This window comes from Takifugu flavidus, chromosome 5, assembly GCF_003711565.1.
Source record: "Takifugu flavidus isolate HTHZ2018 chromosome 5, ASM371156v2, whole genome shotgun sequence".
NCBI lineage: Eukaryota > Metazoa > Chordata > Actinopteri > Tetraodontiformes > Tetraodontidae > Takifugu > Takifugu flavidus.
Genome location: NC_079524.1, coordinates 2,386,648 through 2,407,107, shown reverse-complemented (window position 1 = coordinate 2,407,107; position 20,460 = coordinate 2,386,648). Strand labels below are relative to the sequence as shown.

At 44.1% G+C, this 20,460-nt stretch overlaps 1 protein-coding gene across 1 annotated transcript; it reads left to right on the top strand.

The window, feature by feature from the left end:
* The first annotated feature begins 1,400 nt into the window (after positions 1-1,400).
* On the top strand, positions 1,401-20,216 carry sv2ca (synaptic vesicle glycoprotein 2Ca). The gene is made up of 13 exons (XM_057034186.1): positions 1,401-1,620; positions 5,092-5,878; positions 11,646-11,826; positions 12,346-12,497; positions 15,311-15,444; positions 15,742-15,831; positions 16,190-16,300; positions 16,395-16,483; positions 16,815-16,979; positions 17,067-17,200; positions 17,283-17,489; positions 17,618-17,777; positions 17,876-20,216. Exons 2-13 carry the CDS (start codon positions 5,281-5,283, stop codon positions 18,057-18,059), a joined length of 2,205 nt encoding a protein of 734 aa, XP_056890166.1. The 5' UTR covers positions 1,401-1,620; positions 5,092-5,280; the 3' UTR covers positions 18,060-20,216.
* Positions 20,217-20,460: the final 244 nt, after the last annotated feature.

Genomic DNA, 20,460 nt, shown 5'->3' with positions numbered 1-20,460 from the left:
ATGAAATGCATATTGTAGATTTTTATCACACATGCTTGTATGTAACTGAGGAAAGATTTAATTTCTAACATGTGCAGTGGCCTGTGTGTGTGTGTGTGTGTGAGGGTCATTCTACTGTCCCGTACATTAAGCTAAGTGCTCCTTTGCACTGCAGCAGGAATAAATGGAGTCTTATGGCCTGAGGGGAGGGGTTGTCTCTCCACTCTGAATCCAAAGTGTCCCAAGCCCAAGGGGACTGATTCTGTGAATTCTGTGTCCTTGTGTGCTTTCGTGTTGTGTGTTTATGCACACGGTGTTCACAGTTTACTGACCTTTTCAGTGGACACGGCAGTGCACCAAACCAAAGCAGTATCCAGCGTGTACAAAGGTTTAGAACTTGGTCCACAGATGCACAACTGCAGATGATAATTTACTGCATCGAATACAAGTATTTTGCCACAGCTCAATAGAGACACGGTGTGTTACACATCAAAGAGCCCTCAGTCACTTCAGCATTAGACCAAATCCGACCGCTGGTGCCTGAAGACTTTGTAGCCTTTAATGATGCAAATAAAGGCTGTGTGCTTTTGTGGCTGCATCAATCCATCGCCTCTTTTTTTGTGGGTCTCTTTCTCACGGAACCGCTTACAGGTTTCACGGGCATTAGGATCTGACATGGTGGCAACAGCAACAGTTGCCGCCTGACAGGCTGTAAACATGTTGATGGCGACTCGAAATGGTTTAAGAGCGTACAGGAAGTGAACGCTGGTTTATGAAACTGCCAGTGGTTGTGCAGAGATTCAATTAAATCTCAATTCTCTCTTTTTTAAATGAATTTATTTATTTATTTTCATACAATGCAGAAGCACGGAACATCCTGGACCTTGTTGTTAATGAATAAACAAATATACTGTTTGGATTTAATACATAATTTCATTAATGACTAATCAATTTCCTTTGAGTGAACCAGTCACTTTGACCCATTTCACGTCTTAAACTCTGCAGAACCTGCGAGTACATGATCATCCCTTAAATCTGGACACCCCCCAGCAGCCACAGGGGGCTGCAACTCTCAGAAGGAGTTTTTTTTTTTTATAGGGGAACTTGAAAGAATCAATAAGAAATCAATCAATAAGAAAAATGTACTCATCTTGGAGCTGCAAAAGTGTCAAAATATATTAGAGAGTTCGAGTTCTTTTTCCTGAATCGTTTTACAAACCATTGGATATCAATTTATATGTACAATAAAGCAATTCCAGTTTTATATTTAGTGTTTAAATGCATCACGTAATAATCATTAATTCATAGCCTAAGTACACGCGCGCTATTTACATGGAAACATCAGCATCACTCAATGAAGTACAGTTATTGATCACGCCGCCTCCTCCCTCCCCCTCCATCCCTCCATCCCTCTCTTCATCCCCACCTTCCATCACCACATCATCTCTCCCTCCCTCCCCCTCTCTCTCTCTTCCTCCCTGCAGCGAGGGAAGACTGCGTTAAAACACTGTGGTGCACGACACATGTGATCCATTTCTCCCGTAAAAAAGCCCCCACAATCTTCTTTTTCCCTTAAAAGAGAGCGGGTTCGGATGAAATGGGACACCGCACTTCACTAAGCTCTGTCCGACATAAATGACGGTGAGTATTCTTTACTTTTGCCTGATAAACGTGCTGATACGCAATCGTTGCTAGTTAGATAAAAATCAAGTAGGTAATTTTTATTATTATTGTTATTTATATATATATCGGTGGAGCGTTTTAGAACCACCACCTGTCTTCCTTTATGTGTCCAACTAACAGCTGCGCTGAGAGGCGCTTCATTATTTATTCATAAGTTTATTCTAACGTTTGTTAAAAGTTCCCTCCAGGCGTGTGTTGCCTTTAAACTGTTTATGTATCCTATAATATAGTTTAAAACGAGTTTTCTGTACAAGCCAAGCTCAGAACTCTTAAAAAAATCTGCGTAATTGTAATAACCCACTTAAATTTAGATTCATTGATTTTATCAGCAATGATGACAATTGATGGTTGAATATGATGGTTACTGGAGGGTTTTTAAAATCCATCTTAGCATGTATAGACTTGTCTGCAGATTGTGCACGTTTTAGTGCCATGCAGCACCTGCCCTGGGGTAGTTAAAGCACTCTGCACAGCCGCCTAACAGAGGAGAGGATGAATGGAGCAGGCAACTGACTCATCCATGAATTGCACCTCAAGAAGCACTGAGCGATTGACAGGCGCGCAGCCACTGAACTGGAAATCTGTGACAAAGTGCTTTGTTTTCACTCTCAAGGCTGCTGTAGTCACAGTTTTGCATACCGGTCGGTGAAAAAGTCAAGGAATTATAGACTACAGAGCTGATGATTTTTAGAATGTCTTTCATTGAAATCTCTGTAGCTACAGCTGTCTTAAAGTTTAGACTGGATCCTGCGAGCACGTGCGACAGGAAGACAAGCTGAGACTTAATTAGTTCAGAACAAGAAAAAAGGCTCTGCATCGACAAAAACAGAAGTGCACGCAACAATCTGTGTGATTCCCCTCAGGGTGGCGCGGGCATTTTTTATTTACCAAAGAAAATAACTTGAAATATCTTTTTTGGGACACACACACACACACACACACACACACACACACACACACACACACACACACACACACACACACACTGTGCATCACTTAATTTAAGCATTAAGTTAGGACATTCAGTGAGATGGGGATTCCATTTTAGCATGTCTCAGTATTCCTTGGCTTCCATTTAGAACATAATCACATTTTCTTCTGTGCCCTCGACATCTCTCTCATCCTTTCCCTTGTCGCTCCGCTCAGTCAGTAATGGCATCGATGTCTGATGAAATCTCCTAATGAAAGATGTCCCAGGATGGCTGTACCTCTGCCTTCCAGACGAGGTTATGAGCTCACCATTTTTACAGGATTACACGTGGCTCTGCCCACTCAGAGAGAGGGCCTGCTGTTTGCAATGCTGACTGAAGAAACCCGCAGTAAAGACCCACAGTCACGACACTGTGCACGTCTTCTGTTCAGAGAGCTCCTGTTCAAAATCGTGCAAGCAAGAGTTCCAGAAAACAGCCTCTTTAAATTAACCGGTATTTGACCATTTAACCATAAGGTTAACCATAAGAACTGGTTGGACTTATTGACTCCATGTTGTCATAAAAAAGACTATTGATTTTTCTTCACGTTCCATTAAATATCAGATTTATCTCATCTAAGAGTTATGTGTCCTCTACAATGGCAGAGCTGCTATTACCAATGCGTTTACATTGATTTCTGTCAATTCTTTGTCATTTTTACAAGGTTAATATTTGATTTTTTCCTGTCTCGTGAGCAGTCATTAGCTGGGCTCACTAGCTTGTGTGCTGGAAATTTGAGGCCATGTTGTATTTGACTTTAGGTGTTCTTACTCTATCCACATGGTTCATAGAAGCAGAAGCTACACATTTGTTCTGATTTTACAGCTCAGTTATAGCCGACACATGGCTACCATGTTTATCAGTAGAATATTTTATTAAATTTGATGCCATGTAATTGTTGCTATATGGAAAAGATAAAACATGCATGGGTTTGCCCCATATATTGACTGATTTCTCCCATTTCCTGAGCTCTGTGCTCTGCAGGGTCTCGTCAGCAGTGCTCAGGTGAGGCGGCTCAAGTGTCCACTGAGCATCATCACCGCTGACAGAGGGCCTCATGCACTCCATTGACTCTCTGACAGGCAGGCTGGATCAGTCTGTAGTTCCTTCAGTCAGGACATGTGCACGCTCATTTTATGATGAATAAAAAATTAAATGACCTGATCCCAGAACCCAACAAAAAAAATTGCAACGGGAATGCGGGGAAACTGGGGTCTGCTTTTTAAAAAATACCCCGAGTCACTGCATTTAAAAGGGAAACAAACAGATTTTCTGGCTGTGTATGAATCATCTCAGCCCACCACAGGAGTCGGTGCAGGTGCTAAAAATGATCAGTCCCATGTAAATGGCTGCGTTCATAAGCAAAGACACCATCCAATCAGACAGAGGAGATTAGCGGAGTCACCTTGAATCAGCAGTGTCATTTTGACCAGTAAAATTGCATTATGGGAGCAGGAGCTGGCCCTGTGATTTGTGTCCTCTTGACAAGGCTTCAGTGTTCATTAGAGGCTATCGTGAGCATTTCCAAGACGCAGAGGAACCACACACGCTGGACAGTTCTGACAACACACACCAACCTTACACAGCACTAGACTAACTATCTCCAAGTATGTATCAGTAGTTGGTATGGAAAGTCCTTTTGAACCCTTTATGAATTTTCCCAACAATTTGTTGACTTCTGAAGATGGTTTGGACTCATTTAACTCAGTGCTAGTCTCTGCTCTTTGACAAAGTGTTGATTAAACAAGTCAGAGTGATCCTGTGGAGGCAGCGTGATGATGAAGTGTGCGTCACAGTTTGAGCCCTCGCTGTAAATCCTGTTGCATTACGTGCACTGTTAGGCTGGGGTCTCCCTCCCATTAGCTCTGCCAGGATGGGAACTGGCTGAAAGCACAAGTGTGTATGTGCCCGACATGTTTGGGTGTGTATGAAACAGCATAAATCAGCTCAGGACTACACTTGTCTTTCCTCCTTTTTTGCTCTGATTGTACACGAATGCACAATTCTAGTTGGATCATCACTCCCATTTTTAATAAATTGGTTCCTTACTTGGGCCAAATAGAACTTTTGCTGAGCCTTGTTTTGTCAGATTCTGTCTCCGTGCTGTAGCGAGTCAGGAGATTCAGCATTCCTGCTTAAAACACAAAGTCAAACCCATCAAATCTAAAACAATATGGAAATTGAATCTTAGATCTGAAGGGCGAAAGAGAGCAGTACAGCCAGACTGGTTCAACAAACCCACAATGATTAAAAAAATGTGAATAAATGAACGATTAAGTAAGTTATCTGGTATTTTTCAATCTGTCAAGCCTCACTCGTTGAATTGCATTGGCTAACGAAGATCTACCTCTCTTTTTACTCTCTTCAATTTTTGCTCTGATCTCTCCCTTCTCCTTCTTCCTCCCTGTTTTTATTTTTCTCATCTGTGTGTCTCTCACCCTTCCCCCTGCATCCTTAGCCTGGCTGATGATTGCCACGACCATTGTGGGCTCTCTCCTGTGGTGACTGCGGACTCAAGAGTTTTCTACCCTGCAGCGTCTCGAGACTCACTGCTCTCGCCATTCTTCCAGCTTCTGCTCGTCTCTCCTTTCTTTCCTTCTACTAAATATCTTCTTGACCCCTGTGAAGAATCATTGGTAGGAGCAGAATGGAGGACACTTACAATAACAGGACTTCCCTGGTCAGAGGGGCCAAGGACATGGCGAAGGAGGCCAAGCGGCACGCAAAAAAGAAAGTCGGCAAGGTGGTGGATCGCGCGTCGGATGAATACACATCCCATCGCAATTACAGCCGATTCCAAGATGAGGAGGATGAAGATGAGGATTTTTACCGGAACCCCCCGAGGCAGGACGGAGAAGCCTACCATGACAACGAGGAAGGGTCCAGCGATGCCACAGAGGGCCACGACGATGAGGACGAGATCTATGAGGGCGAGTACCAGGGCATCCCCTCGGCACAGGATAGGAGGCATAAGGAGGGGCAGGTGGCGCTGGGGCAACCCATGTCGGATGCCGTAAGGGACCGTAAGGTGCTAGAGGAAGAGAGACAGGCGGACGAGGAGGAGCTGGCCCAACAATATGAGCTCATTATGCAAGAGTGCGGCCACGGGAAGTTCCAGTGGCAGCTTTTCCTCGTGCTCGGGCTGGCACTCATGTCTGACGGGGTGGAGGTGTTTGTTGTGGGCTTCGTTCTTCCGAGTGCAGAGACAGATATGTGTGTGCCAGACTCCAGCTCAGGATGGCTAGGTAAGACACAATCTGTTAAATCTGTTGTGAGTGTTGATGAGCCCACATTCATCCGTGAACATGACATTAGGCAAATGCTTCAAAGCAGATGAAGGAACAATTCATATGCACAGAAGGGGGGAAAAGACACTGTACAATGTTAAATGTTCAATAAATAAACAGCAGTTAAAATCAGCAGAAAAGAAATGGAAAAAAACTGGAAGGATAGTAAGGTTACAGTGAGTAGGCAGGTTTAAACAGATGGGCACTCATCTCTTTTTCCCCCCAGATTGAACGCATGATAAAATCATTGGAAAATTGCCCCTACTGGTGGGAGCAATCCCACATCTGACCGTAACTTCTGGTATAGACATCAGCATCTCAGAGACCCTGATAAGTGCTGGTGTAGCTCAGAAATGATTGATGCTATTGTAGAAAATCTCTGCAGCTACATGAACAGTGTCCCTAGTACAAAGAGAGAAAAAATCCCTTTGTATTTTGCCAACTAAGATTGGTTGGATTTCCACTTGAACTGTCACTTTTCATTGTGCGGTTTACACAAATGAGGTCTTGGCCCGCTGATCGGTTTGCCAGGATTTAGAGGGCAGAATTCCCTGTGTGCTCCGCGTGTTGAGCAGCAGTCCCAGCAGTCCCAGTGGCTGCAGGTGTGTAATCCATCACCGTGTAGAGGGGGCTGACTCGGTGTGTCAGTATAAGCGGCAAAGACATAAATTCAAACAACACGCTCCAACACCTGAAGCACAACTGTCTGGGCAGGGAGGGTTTGAGAATGACACTGCAATAAATGTGTTTCACTCACGCCTTTTACTTAATCTAATCATGTTGAACACACTTCCTCACCTCTACAGATATCGGAGCCTTTACGCACCATCTGTAACTTTCAGACCGGATAAAACAGTATGTTATGATGTCTGGATGGGGCCATAACTAAATACTCACATTATGTCCTGTTCTGTGAACCTTCACTTTTCTGTCTCTTTTCAAATATCCTTGTAAACTCTTTTTGGCCTCGACATCCAAGGAAAGTCCCGCAGGCGTTCATGCTCTACGCTCTGCTTCTTCTTGTTCGTGACTCCATCCCTCACCTCTTGCACCCACCCCCATTCTCTGTGGGCCTCTCATTTCTTCTGACATCCTCCCCCATTCTCTTACACTGATTGCCCAGAGGCTCCTCCCTATTGAGGTGCACTTGACTGGTGCGTGTGTTTGTGTGTATGTATGTATGGGAGTGTGTGTTCATTTCCGAGCACAGTCTATATGATTACTGTGACCTTGTTGGTGCCCATTCAGAGTTTTCAGTAGTAATTGTGCTTAACGTCAGCAGTCAAATTTAAAGATACTGTACTTGGTCTTAGTGGAAATCATTCCAATAACTTAACAACAACAAATAACAACAACCCACCATGCTGAGGGTCGTTATGGTTCTGAGATTGCTTTTAATGTATTTGCAGTTTGTACTGTGAGAACCAATTTGTATTAAATGTCCATTTGTAACCATTTTTTTAGGTGTTGCATTTACATAACAGTATATGGGTTTCAGAATAATCATCTGCTTAAACCATACAGGGTTTACCTTCACAGTTTCATTATACAGCTCAGGCACAGATAGAAGCATGTGTCTCACAGGGAGCTAAACCTAATGGAATAACATGTCGAAAGGTGCGAAGGTCTGTAGAGGATAGATGACTAAAACGCTGATTGGATTCCAGTATTCACTTTGGTCCTGCCGGACTTGAGTCATTACTGTACATGAAGTAGGGCAGGCGGAGATTCCGGGTAGTGAAGCCCATCAAAACATAAAAAGTAAAGGTGGCAAATGAAACCCAGAGTGACTGCCACATTAGAGGGAAGTCATGGAAGAGAGGTGTGGGTGGAGGTGGCACATCTGTGGTTCACACCCACAACATGGGTGTGATGCTCAGACACAGCAAACAATGAGACCACAGTACATTTGTCACTATCTATTTGCTCTAAAAGCATATGTTCCCATGATAATAATCTCTTTTCAACTGATATTGAGTTTCCCTCTTTAATAGTTCCTTCCTTTTGCTTTTACTGAGTTTTATAACAGTGAAATGGGTTAAAAAATACTAATACAAAGGTAATAATGATGGAGATAGCTGTGGTCTTAATTGTTCTTGACCATTTTCTCTCTGAGACTGAGAAAAAACACACACAAAATTATTCTGGTGCGAGACCTTTAAAAGTAAGCTAATCATTGTAGATGCAGCTTTGCCTCATGCGATAATGGTTCGTTTCAGACTTCCCTGCTTCCCAGCTTCACTCCCTGTCTCCTCTCAGGCTCCATCCCCACGCTGGCCTGATTCTCCCACTTTGTCTCTTCTTTTTTTTCTGCCCTCGCCCCTCGCTGTCTGAATGAGCCAGCTGGAAGGCTGCGTGAGGTTGTGCCATCCAGGGGCAGTTGAGCATGGCTAAACTGCAGTGGGAACGCGGCTTCGCTGCAGAGATTACGCTACTTAATAGTGCGGCTGCACGTTGGGCATGTGAAATCACAAGCACACTCTCCATTTGTGTGTGAGCGGAAAGGTGGGAGTGTTATAGAGTAAAGAACCTGCTGCCACCAGTAACATCAGTCTGCTCGCTCTTATCCGCAGTTCAAGCTACACTGTTTTTCATGTGAGGTGTCCACAGCATTGAACATAAAGAGAGGATGTATCGCTGCAGATGCTGAGTGAGTCAGTTTAAATCCTTCACTCCAGAAGCCTGACACTAACTTACTCCTTTGTAGATCGAAATCCTGCCCCCACTTATATGACTCAAGTCTGACAAAAGGCTTCGATCCCTTTTGGTGCGGAGGTGGCAGGAAATGGCGGCATGGATTTGATCAAACTGACACGCTGTAGTACAAACGGGATTACGCGCTCTTCAGCATGCAGGAGAGTGACAGTGGAGCAGAGAAGCAGAGGAATGAGCGCCCAGCACCGGCTAGGCAGGAAAAGGAAATGAAACCCGAAGAAATCGGTCAAGAAATGTACAATCAATAGCAGATGACACTAGCCGAGGTAATGGAAACCACAAAACTGAATATAAAACCAGGTCCGTGAACAAAAGGGACTGTAGCAATATCAGTCGAGCCAGCGCACCTCGCTGCTGTGTGATAAGCACCGCTGTTATGAATGAAATGGGACAGGTGTTGTCCTGCAATGTGAGAAAAACACACCCGGGGGGGGGGGGGGGCACCAAAGGCTGAAATCATAGAAGAGGTCGTGAGGCAGCTTAGCGCTCCCACGACTCTCTGGGGGCTCATCAGAATGTGACAAGACAGAAAATGGTGCACCGGGTTCCTCCCCTTCCTCCCCATTTTCCCTCACATTACTTCACTCCTATCTTGCAATTACTCCGCTCCTTCATTACTATGTCACCCTGCCTCCACTCCTTTTTGCTCTTTCGTTTGGTTGCATCACTGCTTGTTGCGGTCTAACTTTAAACAGTTTTTACCTTAAATTAGCGATTTGTCCATTAATTATAAGGTCAAGAGCATACTTGTGATTTTGCCTTGTCATCTTACGATGGTTCTCAGATTCCAAACGCATCCCTCCGATCTGTTATTTTAAAATGAAGGTGAGCCCCAGGGGCTGTTGTCCTCCTCAGAACAGACAAAGGACCTCTAGTTTATTGCCCTACTTAATCACTGACAGGCTGCGCTGGTTCTTCACTCAAGGTTTCACCGTTAATCAGAATCATGACAGGAAAACACGCATTGAACATCTGCAGCATGAGCATGAAACGCGAAGATTTCCTGGTTGCTGTTACTGAAACAGGATGGATGACGACTGTGAGCTCAATCAATAATAACACTCAATGTTTTCTCTTTCCAAAAAGAAATAGAGCATATTAATCCTAATGACAATTCAATAAATAAGTGTAACTGTATTAACAGCTTAGGTTCGTTCAGAAAGCTACAAAAACATCCATCCTAAAAAGTTTTAGAGGGGAAAGACAATATTGAAATGTAATTTGTGAGGTGACAGTATCAGGCCAGTATGTGCCGGCCCTCACTTCGTAATAGTAATGTGTGTAACAAATGTAATGCCTGTGCTATTTTTAAATTTTATTACACTGCAGCACACCGCTGCTCTCTCTGGCCGTACGAGCGCTGCTGACATCACGCTCAGTGACGCAACGAGTCAGACAGAACATCAATAAATTCATTACATCACCGACTGCTCAGTGGGACGTACTGAACATGCAACAGTCCTTTTTTCCCCGCTCAAGGACACTAAATTTGCTAGTATCTTAGGTCCCCCCACTTATATCAGCGTCTCTAAAACACTGCAGCAGAAACAAATCTGCTGTTTGAGTTGAAAGTTGGGAGCCGCTGGGTGTTTTGCAGCACAGATGACAACTAAATGGGGGCCGGTGGGGGTCTCGACTGAGCCTCGTCTATCTAGCCTCTCTTTAATGAGGCAAAAATGAACAGTGCATATGTTAACACCGCTAAATTTAAAGTCCACAGCCCCTTCAGGCAGGAAGCAAGATGGCTGCCACATGTGACAGATAGATAGGTTATAACCCCGAAAGGGACAGAAAGAGAAGGAAAAAAGAGACTGCAGATATTACAGAAATGAAGTGCTATTTTGTATCATTGCAATAGGATGAACACGGTCCTTAAGCCAATTGATGGTAGCTTGTTTTCTGGTAATGTTTAATAAATGTATACATCTGAAAAATGATGCAACTCCGACAGAGCTAAAGTGAGGTAAACCATTCAGAGATCCAGCTGAAGTCGCTCCCAGCAGCAGAAAGAGCATCTTGATGCTTTTTACCACACAATGCCACCAACAATAAGCAGTAATAGCAGGCTGCTCTCTCCAGAACAGAATCCTGATGATCAGAGGCAGAAATCAATGCTGTTTTGTTGGAACATTGATCCCATTTCTGATGGGAGGCCTTAAAAGGGAACAGAGGGCTGTTTTGTAAAGTCACGCAGCACTACTGTTCACATTTATTCTGATATCGATCTGAGCGTGTTTTCAGTCTTTTACTCACTATACGCACCTGTCAGTTAATAAATCAGGCTCTGCTATTTTTCCAACAAGTGTCAAGCTCGCTGGCATCACTCACAGCCCCACTTGTGTCACAATAGAAGATATTTATGCAGTAAGTTTTATCAGAAAGTAATATATATCATTTATTATATTCAATCATTCCACAGCTTCTCAGAGGCTCTTTATCTCTTCAGCTTTCTTATAAGTCCATTGAATGAGTTATAACTGGGACCTGACTGCAAATTTTACAGAATCTCAAGTATAAATGTGCGTTGGCATGACAGTAAAGTTCCTTGAATCCCTTGAAAATAGTGTTGCCATTTTAAAACTGGCAGGTTTATTCACAATGATAAAAAAAAAAACGTTTTTATGTGTCCAAATGTATCTTTATCAACCTTCCAAGAAAAGTAGGTTGTTTCAAGGATTTCCTTGGTTTTGGATGTTTATGCCAAATAAAAAAGAAATCAATGTTTAGATCTATACTAATTAAAAATACTCATTAAATACTAAGTAACAATCGACCGCTCCATTGCAACAGAGTAAATACTGCCACTTCCAATGCTGCCACTATGATCAAACAGTATTAAACCCCCTGGTGCGTCTTCAATATTTGCTAAAAAGCTGACAGAGACACAAAAGAAGGAGAAATGAGATGGCCTTCTAAAAAGATTGCTAACTTTCATCTACAGAAGCAGAAATGTGAAGTAATGTGTTTATATTGGGGCTGAAGCCTGAAGGTCCCCTCCTTGTTTTTCCAGGCAGTATTGTTTACTTGGGGATGATGGTTGGAGCGTTCTTCTGGGGAGGGATGTCTGACAAAGTGGGTCGCAGGCAGTGCCTCCTCATTTGCATGTCCACAAATGGATTCTTTGCCTTCCTGTCATCGTTCGTCCAGGGATACGGCGTCTTCCTCCTTTGCCGTATCGTTGCAGGCTTTGGGTAAGTCTAGTGTGCAGGTCACACTAACACGACCTTCACTCATCCACGCACATGTTCAAGATACAACTGTGCCACATATAAGCTAAGAACAACCCTCGGCGGGCCCCTGTTCGTCGTAGAGCTAAAAAAATGGTAATAGGAACTGATTTCCATAGAGTCCAAATATATTGGTGCTAATCTATCATGTCCTTTTCTGTGTCCCATGTGTAGTAGATCTTTTAAGGGCTAATTTAGTAATTGCACCTTCTCCCCAGAGATCTGTAAAGTAATTGAAAAACCAATCGAGCCTGTCAATAAAACCTGTACTGCTGAATCATGGGCACAGAGGACACAGACACAGTTTACCTCACCGTGCATGGTCTCTTTAAGGATTCAACAATGCTCTTTGTATTTAAGCCAATCAGAATTATTCTTTGAATCTTTTGATTGCAAAATTAATCCAATTTGCTGGGTAATAAAAGCAAAGCATAAAAGTACTTGACTCGTGTTTAACCTTTGACCTTTTTTTGTCTTCTGTAGGATAGGAGGTGCTGTGCCCATCGTTTTCTCCTTCTTTGCAGAGGTGTTGTCCAGGGAGAAAAGGGGAGAGCACCTCAGCTGGTTGTGTATGTTCTGGATGGTTGGTGAGATCTACGCTTCAGCCATGGCCTGGGCCATCATCCCACACTACGGTCAGTTCTAATATAGAAAAAACGTGCAACGAAAGCCTTGGCAACACTCGATTAAGGGATGATTCAGAAACTTGGCAGAGCTCGTGTCTGCAGGCTCCAAAACTGCATGACTTTGTGAAGCCACGGGCGGCGTCGCTCTCCCTGCCATGAGAATCAATCAGCTAATAGGACTGAGTGGCTGAAGGCTGTGAAAGACAGAGGTTAAGAGATTAACGCACACATAGATTCCCCCCGCATGCTGAGAGGGTGGGTGGACAGGGCCTCTGGATTGATTGCTCTTATATCCTTTAATTGGAATGATTTTTTTTTTTTTATTTATTCTTTGATTTGGCTGTTTCTTCTTTGTAGCGGCTTCCACCGCTTCCAGCTTTCCACTTCTCCCATTTGGCTCTCTGGCGGCGTCCTTCCCTTTTGCTACCCGCCTTCTCTGTCTTGTCTCTGCAGAATGTTCTTCTTGATCAAGCATAATTAGGTTTTTCTCCTTGCTCTCACAGGACAATGCTACAGCGAGAGGTGATTTATGGCCAGACTGTACTTTAGCAAGCGACATCAGTGAGGCAAAAGTGTGCGTGTGCGTGCGTGCGTGTGCGTGTGTGTGCGTGCGAGCACCATATAACATGGCCTTTTTCTCCGCAGTTTGAAGGTAATAACAGCTGACATTGTAGGAGGTCATCCGGGTTAAACCGCACATTTTGAAGCATTGATAACAACAGAGCTTCGCCATTTTTAACTTACCAGACAATCCACGTCGCTGCGCTCACTTCCAGGATATGAAACATCTATCTGTCTATCTATCTATCTATCTATCTATCTATCTATCTATCTATCTATCTATCTATCTATCTATCTATCTATCTATCTATCTATCATCTATCTATCTATCTATCTATCTATCTATCTATCTATCTATCTATCTATCTATCTATCTATCTATCTATCTATCTATCTGCTGTAACACTGCTGACTCAGCGATCCATCGACTAAGTCAATTATGTACATAATCCACAACATAATGAGATTCCCAGTGACATGGGTGAAACAGTAACCCTGAGGGGCAGAAAGAAACTCTACATTTTTGTAGAAGAGGCAATCAGCGCTAAACAGCTTCTCCTCCTTTTTTTTTGGGGGGGGGGGGGGGGGGTGTCTCGGACTCACTCACACACACCCGAGTGCACACATACACACAATGTTGTCACACAGTACACACCGCTACTTTTACAGTCCAAGGAAAAGACTCCGGAAAACCGAATGTTCAATTTATACTTGTTGTGTACAACACTGACAACATTAGAGGGGAAAAAAGAGTCTAGCAGTTGTCACGCTTTGCTTTAATAGCTGGATTTTAATATGCTGTGAGATTAGTACTAAGCAGCTGCTTTCTGGCACAACCATTAGCATTAACCCCCCCCCCCCCCCCCCCTTCCCAACCCCACCTCCCCGGTTCCCCTCCCACGCCTGTTGATGGATAATGGTGCTATACCCTTTGGAGCAGCATCTCCATGAGGCACGATCCGTGGAGAACCGTGGGAGGGTCACGACTGACACGTCAGCCACTTCTGTGCTTCCTCCCAAACCAAACATCCGAAAAAAGTGGAATCCATGCCAGCGTAAGGCAGAGGCCGATGGTGGTGACACATTTTACATGATAGGAAAATGTGTGATGCAAAAACACAAACATGTGTATTTTTGCACCGTGGGTGTGGGTGGGAATATGGTTTAATGGCTTTATGTCATTTGTGTCAATGTCATCTGCATATGGTAATTTGCTATTAATGTGTAAGTGTGCGCGCGCATGTGTACAAGTCCTGGTTTTGAAAGCGTCGGTCTGTATTCGGTGATTAATGGCACCAGGAATATGCCTGTGGGCTGAGATCAGGCACGACAGGATTTAGCAGAAAACACTCGATTCCATTCCTACACATTCAATTAACCGATCCCGGTGCCTCCGCGGGGCCGCTCATCCCTTACAACGGTCTGTTCTGGCTGCACAGCCATCTCAGATAAATCACCTCTGTTACTTTGCAGTTTTATGTAAGATCTGCCATCAGAATCCACACAGGTCCTTCCTCTGATATGGACGCACATAAGGAGCCATTCTGCACTGCATCTTTAATTAGATGTTTATTACTTCTTCAAAGCATTGCTGTTAAAATTGCTCGTTTACCTTTATTACACCTCTGTGAACTGGAGATTGGCTAAATATCCACCGGCTGCTTTGAGTGGTTTCCTCAGCATTCATCGATTAGACACCGTGTGGTTGTTGTCTGCTTTGACTGGAAATTATGGCAGAAAGGTTAAATAGATTTCCTTTTTTCCACAATTAGCAATTTCGTGGATTTAGGACCGTTTAGATAAGGACACATACAGCTCCAACAAGGTAAAATGAGTTCCCACAATTGTTCAGAGAAGTGCTTGTTAGAATAAATGTGAGCCTCAAATTAGTCAAGTATCTAAATTCCTGCATGTTCAGCATCTGCTGAGGGTGTAATAAAGAGAGTAATAAATACAAACCCAATTTAGGCCTTAATATCCTGTTAAGTCCAGTTACACCTTGTTTTACTGCCCCCTTGTGGCGGAAAAACACTACACTAATTCGTGCGTATTGTAGATTGAGTCGATGGTAACTGGACCTCTTCCAGGTTCTTGAGGATCTTTACCTCTGATCTGAAGGGCTCAAAGTTCAGCTGTTTCTAAATAAGTCCAGCTGCCTCCAGCACGGAGAACTCTGTCATCTATCAACGCTTCCTCGGCTTCTGTGTCACTCTTCTCTATCTGACCTGATTGTGGCCGGCTGTGTGCTGCTGTTTTTACAGGCTGGAGTTTCAGCATGGGTTCAGCGTACCAGTTTCACAGCTGGCGGGTGTTTGTAGTCGTCTGTGCTCTGCCCTGCGTTTGTGCCGTGGTGGCGCTCACCTTCATGCCTGAAAGTCCCAGATTCTATCTTGAGGTAAGGGTGTGTAATGGGTGAAATATGGACAGATTCTGCACATTAATCTCTTGTATTATGCAAGCTGCTGGTTGATACAACAGCTGCTCACTCAGAGGTTATTCTGTGAGCCATTCAGGCCTGGATGTCTGTAATTTCAGGCTTAATGGTGTAAAAACCAAAAGTGACACTCAACAGAAGAGAAAGAAATCAAAGGGATGTATCGTAAAAATGAGTTTGTGTGGCTGTTGGCGTTACTGAGCTAGCGAGATGTTTTAAATGTAGCTATTTGCAGTCACTCATTCTGCCTCCTGTCAGGTGGGGAAGCACGACGAAGCCTGGATGATCCTCAAGCAAATCCATGACACTAACATGAGAGCGCGCGGGCAGCCGGAGAAAGTCTTCACTGTGAGTGCGCCTTTCTCTCCAGCATCTCTGGGTGCTTAAGATGGCAAAGAGGTTTATATTTTGTCACTGCTGGGATCAGTTTGAACACTTTAACCGTGCACGATCGCGCAGGAGTCCTGAAACTCCTGACAGCTTTTTGTGTCATTTAGGCTTATTTGCTACGTGAGCTGGAAGCCTCTTACTGATCCCTCTTCCTGCTTCCTGATTCAGAAATATGTATTTTTTTTATTAAAGACATTTTATGTAGGATTTTAATATTGTTTGCAGCAGTTTCCAGAAATATCTATAACACAGTGTTAATTTAGAGCGGGTCATTTAGGTAAGTGGATCTCCTGATCACCTTCTCTCTCTCTCCCAGGTCAACAGGATCAAAATTCCAAAACAACTGGACGAATTTGTAGAAATGGAATCAGAATCTGGAAACCCAGTGGCAAAGTTTTTCTTTAGGATGAAGGCGGAGATTCGTGGGGTAAATAGTTCTATTTAAAAGCCCCCTTTGACTCTTTTTTGTCTTTTGATTTAGTCCTCATTTCCTTCCCTTAACATCTCTGCTCCCTCTGTAGATCTACCTGAATTTGATGAAGTGCTTCAACTACCCCATGAGGGAGAACATGACGCGGTTGGCCATCGTCTGGTTCACGCTCTCCTTCGGGTGAGCTTCTTCTCTCCTTTGGTTTATGTCGCTAGATGGAGAGCTTTGATTTCCTCGCTCGGACGCCAGCGCACCTTTGAGTTTTTCCTCCTCCCCAAGCGTCCACGCGCAGATGTTGGGGCGCTCTCTAAATCAATCACCCCCTGCAGATCGATTCTGCTCCATCAGTGTCTCGGTAGGAGAAGAAATAAGAGCGAGAGAGAGACACGTGAAGATTGTCTTTTACCATCCATCTCTGCCGATCTTTGACTTCCCAGTTTCAGAATGTGTGAGCGTATCAGATCTCAGGCGCCCGATAGCTTCCTCATCTCCTGATATCACTGTGCTCCAGGTATTATGGCCTGTCGGTCTGGTTCCCTGATGTCATCAAGCACCTCCAGGCCGACGAGTACGCCTCGAAGGTGAAGGTCCACAACAACGAACGGATCGAAGATTTCACCTTCAACTTCACCCTGGAGAACCAGATCCACAAAAACGGCCTTTTCATCAACGATCGGTAGGAGAGGTCCACCTGCAGTCACCTGCAGTGTCCAGCAGGGAGGTCCTGCGTCACCGGTGATTTTAAGCTCGTCTCCGTTTCCAGGTTCATCAACATGAAGCTGAGGTCTGTGACCTTCATAGATTCGACCTTTCGGAACTGCATCTTCGATGACGTGACATCGGTGGGCTCCTTCTTCCGAAACTGTACGTTCATTGATGCTTTCTTCTATAACACGGGTGAGTTGAGAGAGGCAACGTTTACTGTGACGCGAGCACTGACGTTGCTGCCGGACTTGACCTTTCCTTGTTCTTCGACCAGACATCGACGACTCCAAGCTAATAGACGGCACCGAGGTGGTCAACAGCACGTTCACCCACAACAAGACGGGTTGCCAGATGACGTTTGACGATGACTACAGTGCCTACTGGGTTTACTTCATCAATTTCTTGGGGACCCTTGCTGTGCTCCCGGGGAACATTGTGTCTGCGCTTCTCATGGACAAAATCGGACGCCTGTCCATGCTGGGTAAGAACCTAAAAGCAGGGGCAGCTCCGCCTGCTTCACCCACTCACGTGTGTTTGGCATCAAACCGGAACTTCTCATAATGTCTTAGAACCCAGACGGACTGGTTAACCGCTCTGTACGCCCATCAGGTGGCTCCATGATCCTTTCAGGCATCAGTTGCTTCTTCTTGTGGTTCGGCACCAGCGAGTCCATGATGATCTTCATGTTGTGCCTTTACAACGGCCTGAGCATCTCAGCCTGGAACTCTCTGGATGTGGTCACGACCGAGTCGTTCCCCACCGTCAGGAGGTGAGGAGCCACAACGAGCGCTTCCTTCTGCATTTCATGGGGATAAAAGTTGACCCCGAGATTTGACCCTGACCTTGACCTTTGTCTTTATCCCGCAGAGGAACGGGCTTTGGGTTCTGCAACGCTCTGTGTAAGCTGTCCGCAGTGCTGGGAAACATGATCTTTGGGTCTCTTGTCGGCATTACGAAAGCCATCCCCATCCTCATGGCCTCGTCGGTGCTCGTCGGTGGAGGCCTGGTCAGCCTGCGGTTGCCCGACACCATGGCGAATGTACTTATGTAAACCTACCTTGTCATACATGAGATGGGCCAAAAACATCTGGGTGGGTCCTGAAGGAGCAAAGATGTGCCAGAGGTTTGGATCTTATCAGTATTATTCACACTTTACTAATGTACCATGAGCTCACGAGCAACTTATCCTCTTCTTGCTTTTCATTTATGATACACTTAAATTTGCGAGCTTCTTCCTCAGAAACCCCTATCGCAGCCATTTTTGAATGTATGTCAGGAGATTTGACAGGATTTGCTGAGTACTGAGACCTTGGGGGCGTCTGATCGGCCCTTCCAGCTGCAGCCGTGCACAAATTTGCGCGGGAATCCTCAGCGCGGTTGCAGCTCAAAGCTTCTTACATTGAGATATCAGTCCTATTAAGGTGAGACAGATGGGACGAGGAGCGGAAAAACAAGCAGTAATGAGCACAACCAGCCTGCTGCGCGTCAACGCGGGGCGTAGATGATCAGACGGAGGGGTCACATGACGCAGCTGCGCGACAGCTGTCTCGCCCACAGTGGCCCGAAACACGGGACACCTGGTAGACGGTGGGCAGGAAGCCAGCATCAACAAACACACAGAAAAAAATACTCCCTAATTTAGAGGAGGTGGAAATATGTCCAGAATATGTTGAACAGCATTCACACGGAGCTGCGCTGCTGCTGTGTGGTTGTGCTTCACCTGACATTTGCTAAGACCTCTTCAACCTTTTCAGAGTAGATCACTCCTCAGAGGACACCACCACCTTCGCCCTGCAGACCCCACACAGAATATAAAGGCCGCCTGTCCTCGTGCTGACGACGGGATGGTTTGACGAGGTTGCCAACGCTGTTTTCCCGTTGTTGTGTAATTGTAGACGTTAGAGGGATGGATTAGGGTTGTTTTATCAGGCGTCGCAGCTTTGCGTTGGATCTTCCTTCGAGCGATGACATGTCAGATGCTTCCTTCTCCAACTACTAAATTGCCTTTTTAGGAGAAAACAAAATAAAAACAAAAAATGTGCCTCTCCTTAACAGAGCAGTTTGCCAACACTCCCTTAAAGAATGATAATAAAAGAACAGCAAATCATTAGAGAGTTCAACCCTTCCTGCCCAGAGTAATAAGATACAGTAAGAAGAAATAAAGAAATGAAGCTTACATTATCCAGAACAAAATTGTCATATCATCTGTAATTCAATTAGTGATATGAGACAAAATTGAACATGAATAATTATTGCGACATACTGTGACCAGCAAACTGTAATTTTAATAGAGCTAGATTCCCCCCTCCCTTCCCTGAGACATGTAGCTATAAATACAGTAATAATGACGTGTGCTTCCATTGTGCAACACACATTTTTGAGCAAATGTTTCCATCTTCTGAGAGTGACATATGGCATAAAGACTCTAAATAAATGCACTAGATCAGATATTTAAGTGATATTTTCCCACAGTTCATTCAGTCAAACAGAAGCATTAATGGTTCTGGTTGTGTTCAATATTACTTCTTGGTTATTTTGGGGATAAACTATATTACCAATTAATGTGTGTGTGTCTCTGTGAGTGTGCATGCGTGTGTGTTTGTGCACGTAGACTGTGTGCAAGAGTGTATACGTGTAAATTATGTACATAACAAAGCAGATATTGGTGGACTTCAGGGTTCGGTGTGTATTCATTGACTGATGTTTCTCCTGCTTCGTTCATGTGATAAATTCATCTACTGTAACGCTGTTGTATGTCTCTGTGTGTCCATGGCTTAAAGTCCTTATTCACTGAAGGGTTGCGTGCGTGCGTGTGTGTGTGTGTGTGTGTGTGTGTGTGTGTACTTGCATGTACTGTATGTAAGAATGTTTTTTTGTGCTCCTCACTGTGTTCTAATTGTATATTTCAGGAACAAAGTAGTTGCAATATTTGTTTTTTTTGTTGAGGAAAACTGTGAATGTATTACTCACATATGTTCTGTCCATCGTTTTTGAGAAGGCAATCAAATGTTGAAAAGTTGTGTAAATTGCCCCAAAAGGCCTGTAAGACATACGGTGGCCGGGCTATATGTTCAGAGGTCCATAAAATGTGAAAATGTGAAGTGTTTGCCAAATAATGCTCTGTAGATAACGTGAGAAGCTGGAAGAGCACGGATGCTGAGTGTGCAGCCTTCAACATATATACAATAAAAGTTATGTTCTCTAGCAAGTCGCATTTTAGAATCCTTTATTTAAAATCGTTTTTTCCCAGAACAGAGCTGAATGCATTTTTCCTATATGTAGGAAATAATAATAATCAACAGAAAATAAGCTTTTGTTCTGTTTCAAGTAGCTCATTTAACATTATTTTAAGATTTGTTGGATGTAAATGGAATATTTCCGCCATCTAGTGGACAAAGCTGGGTAACGACCTCTACTGTAGATGGAATGAATTTTATTTCTTGCTTTCTTTC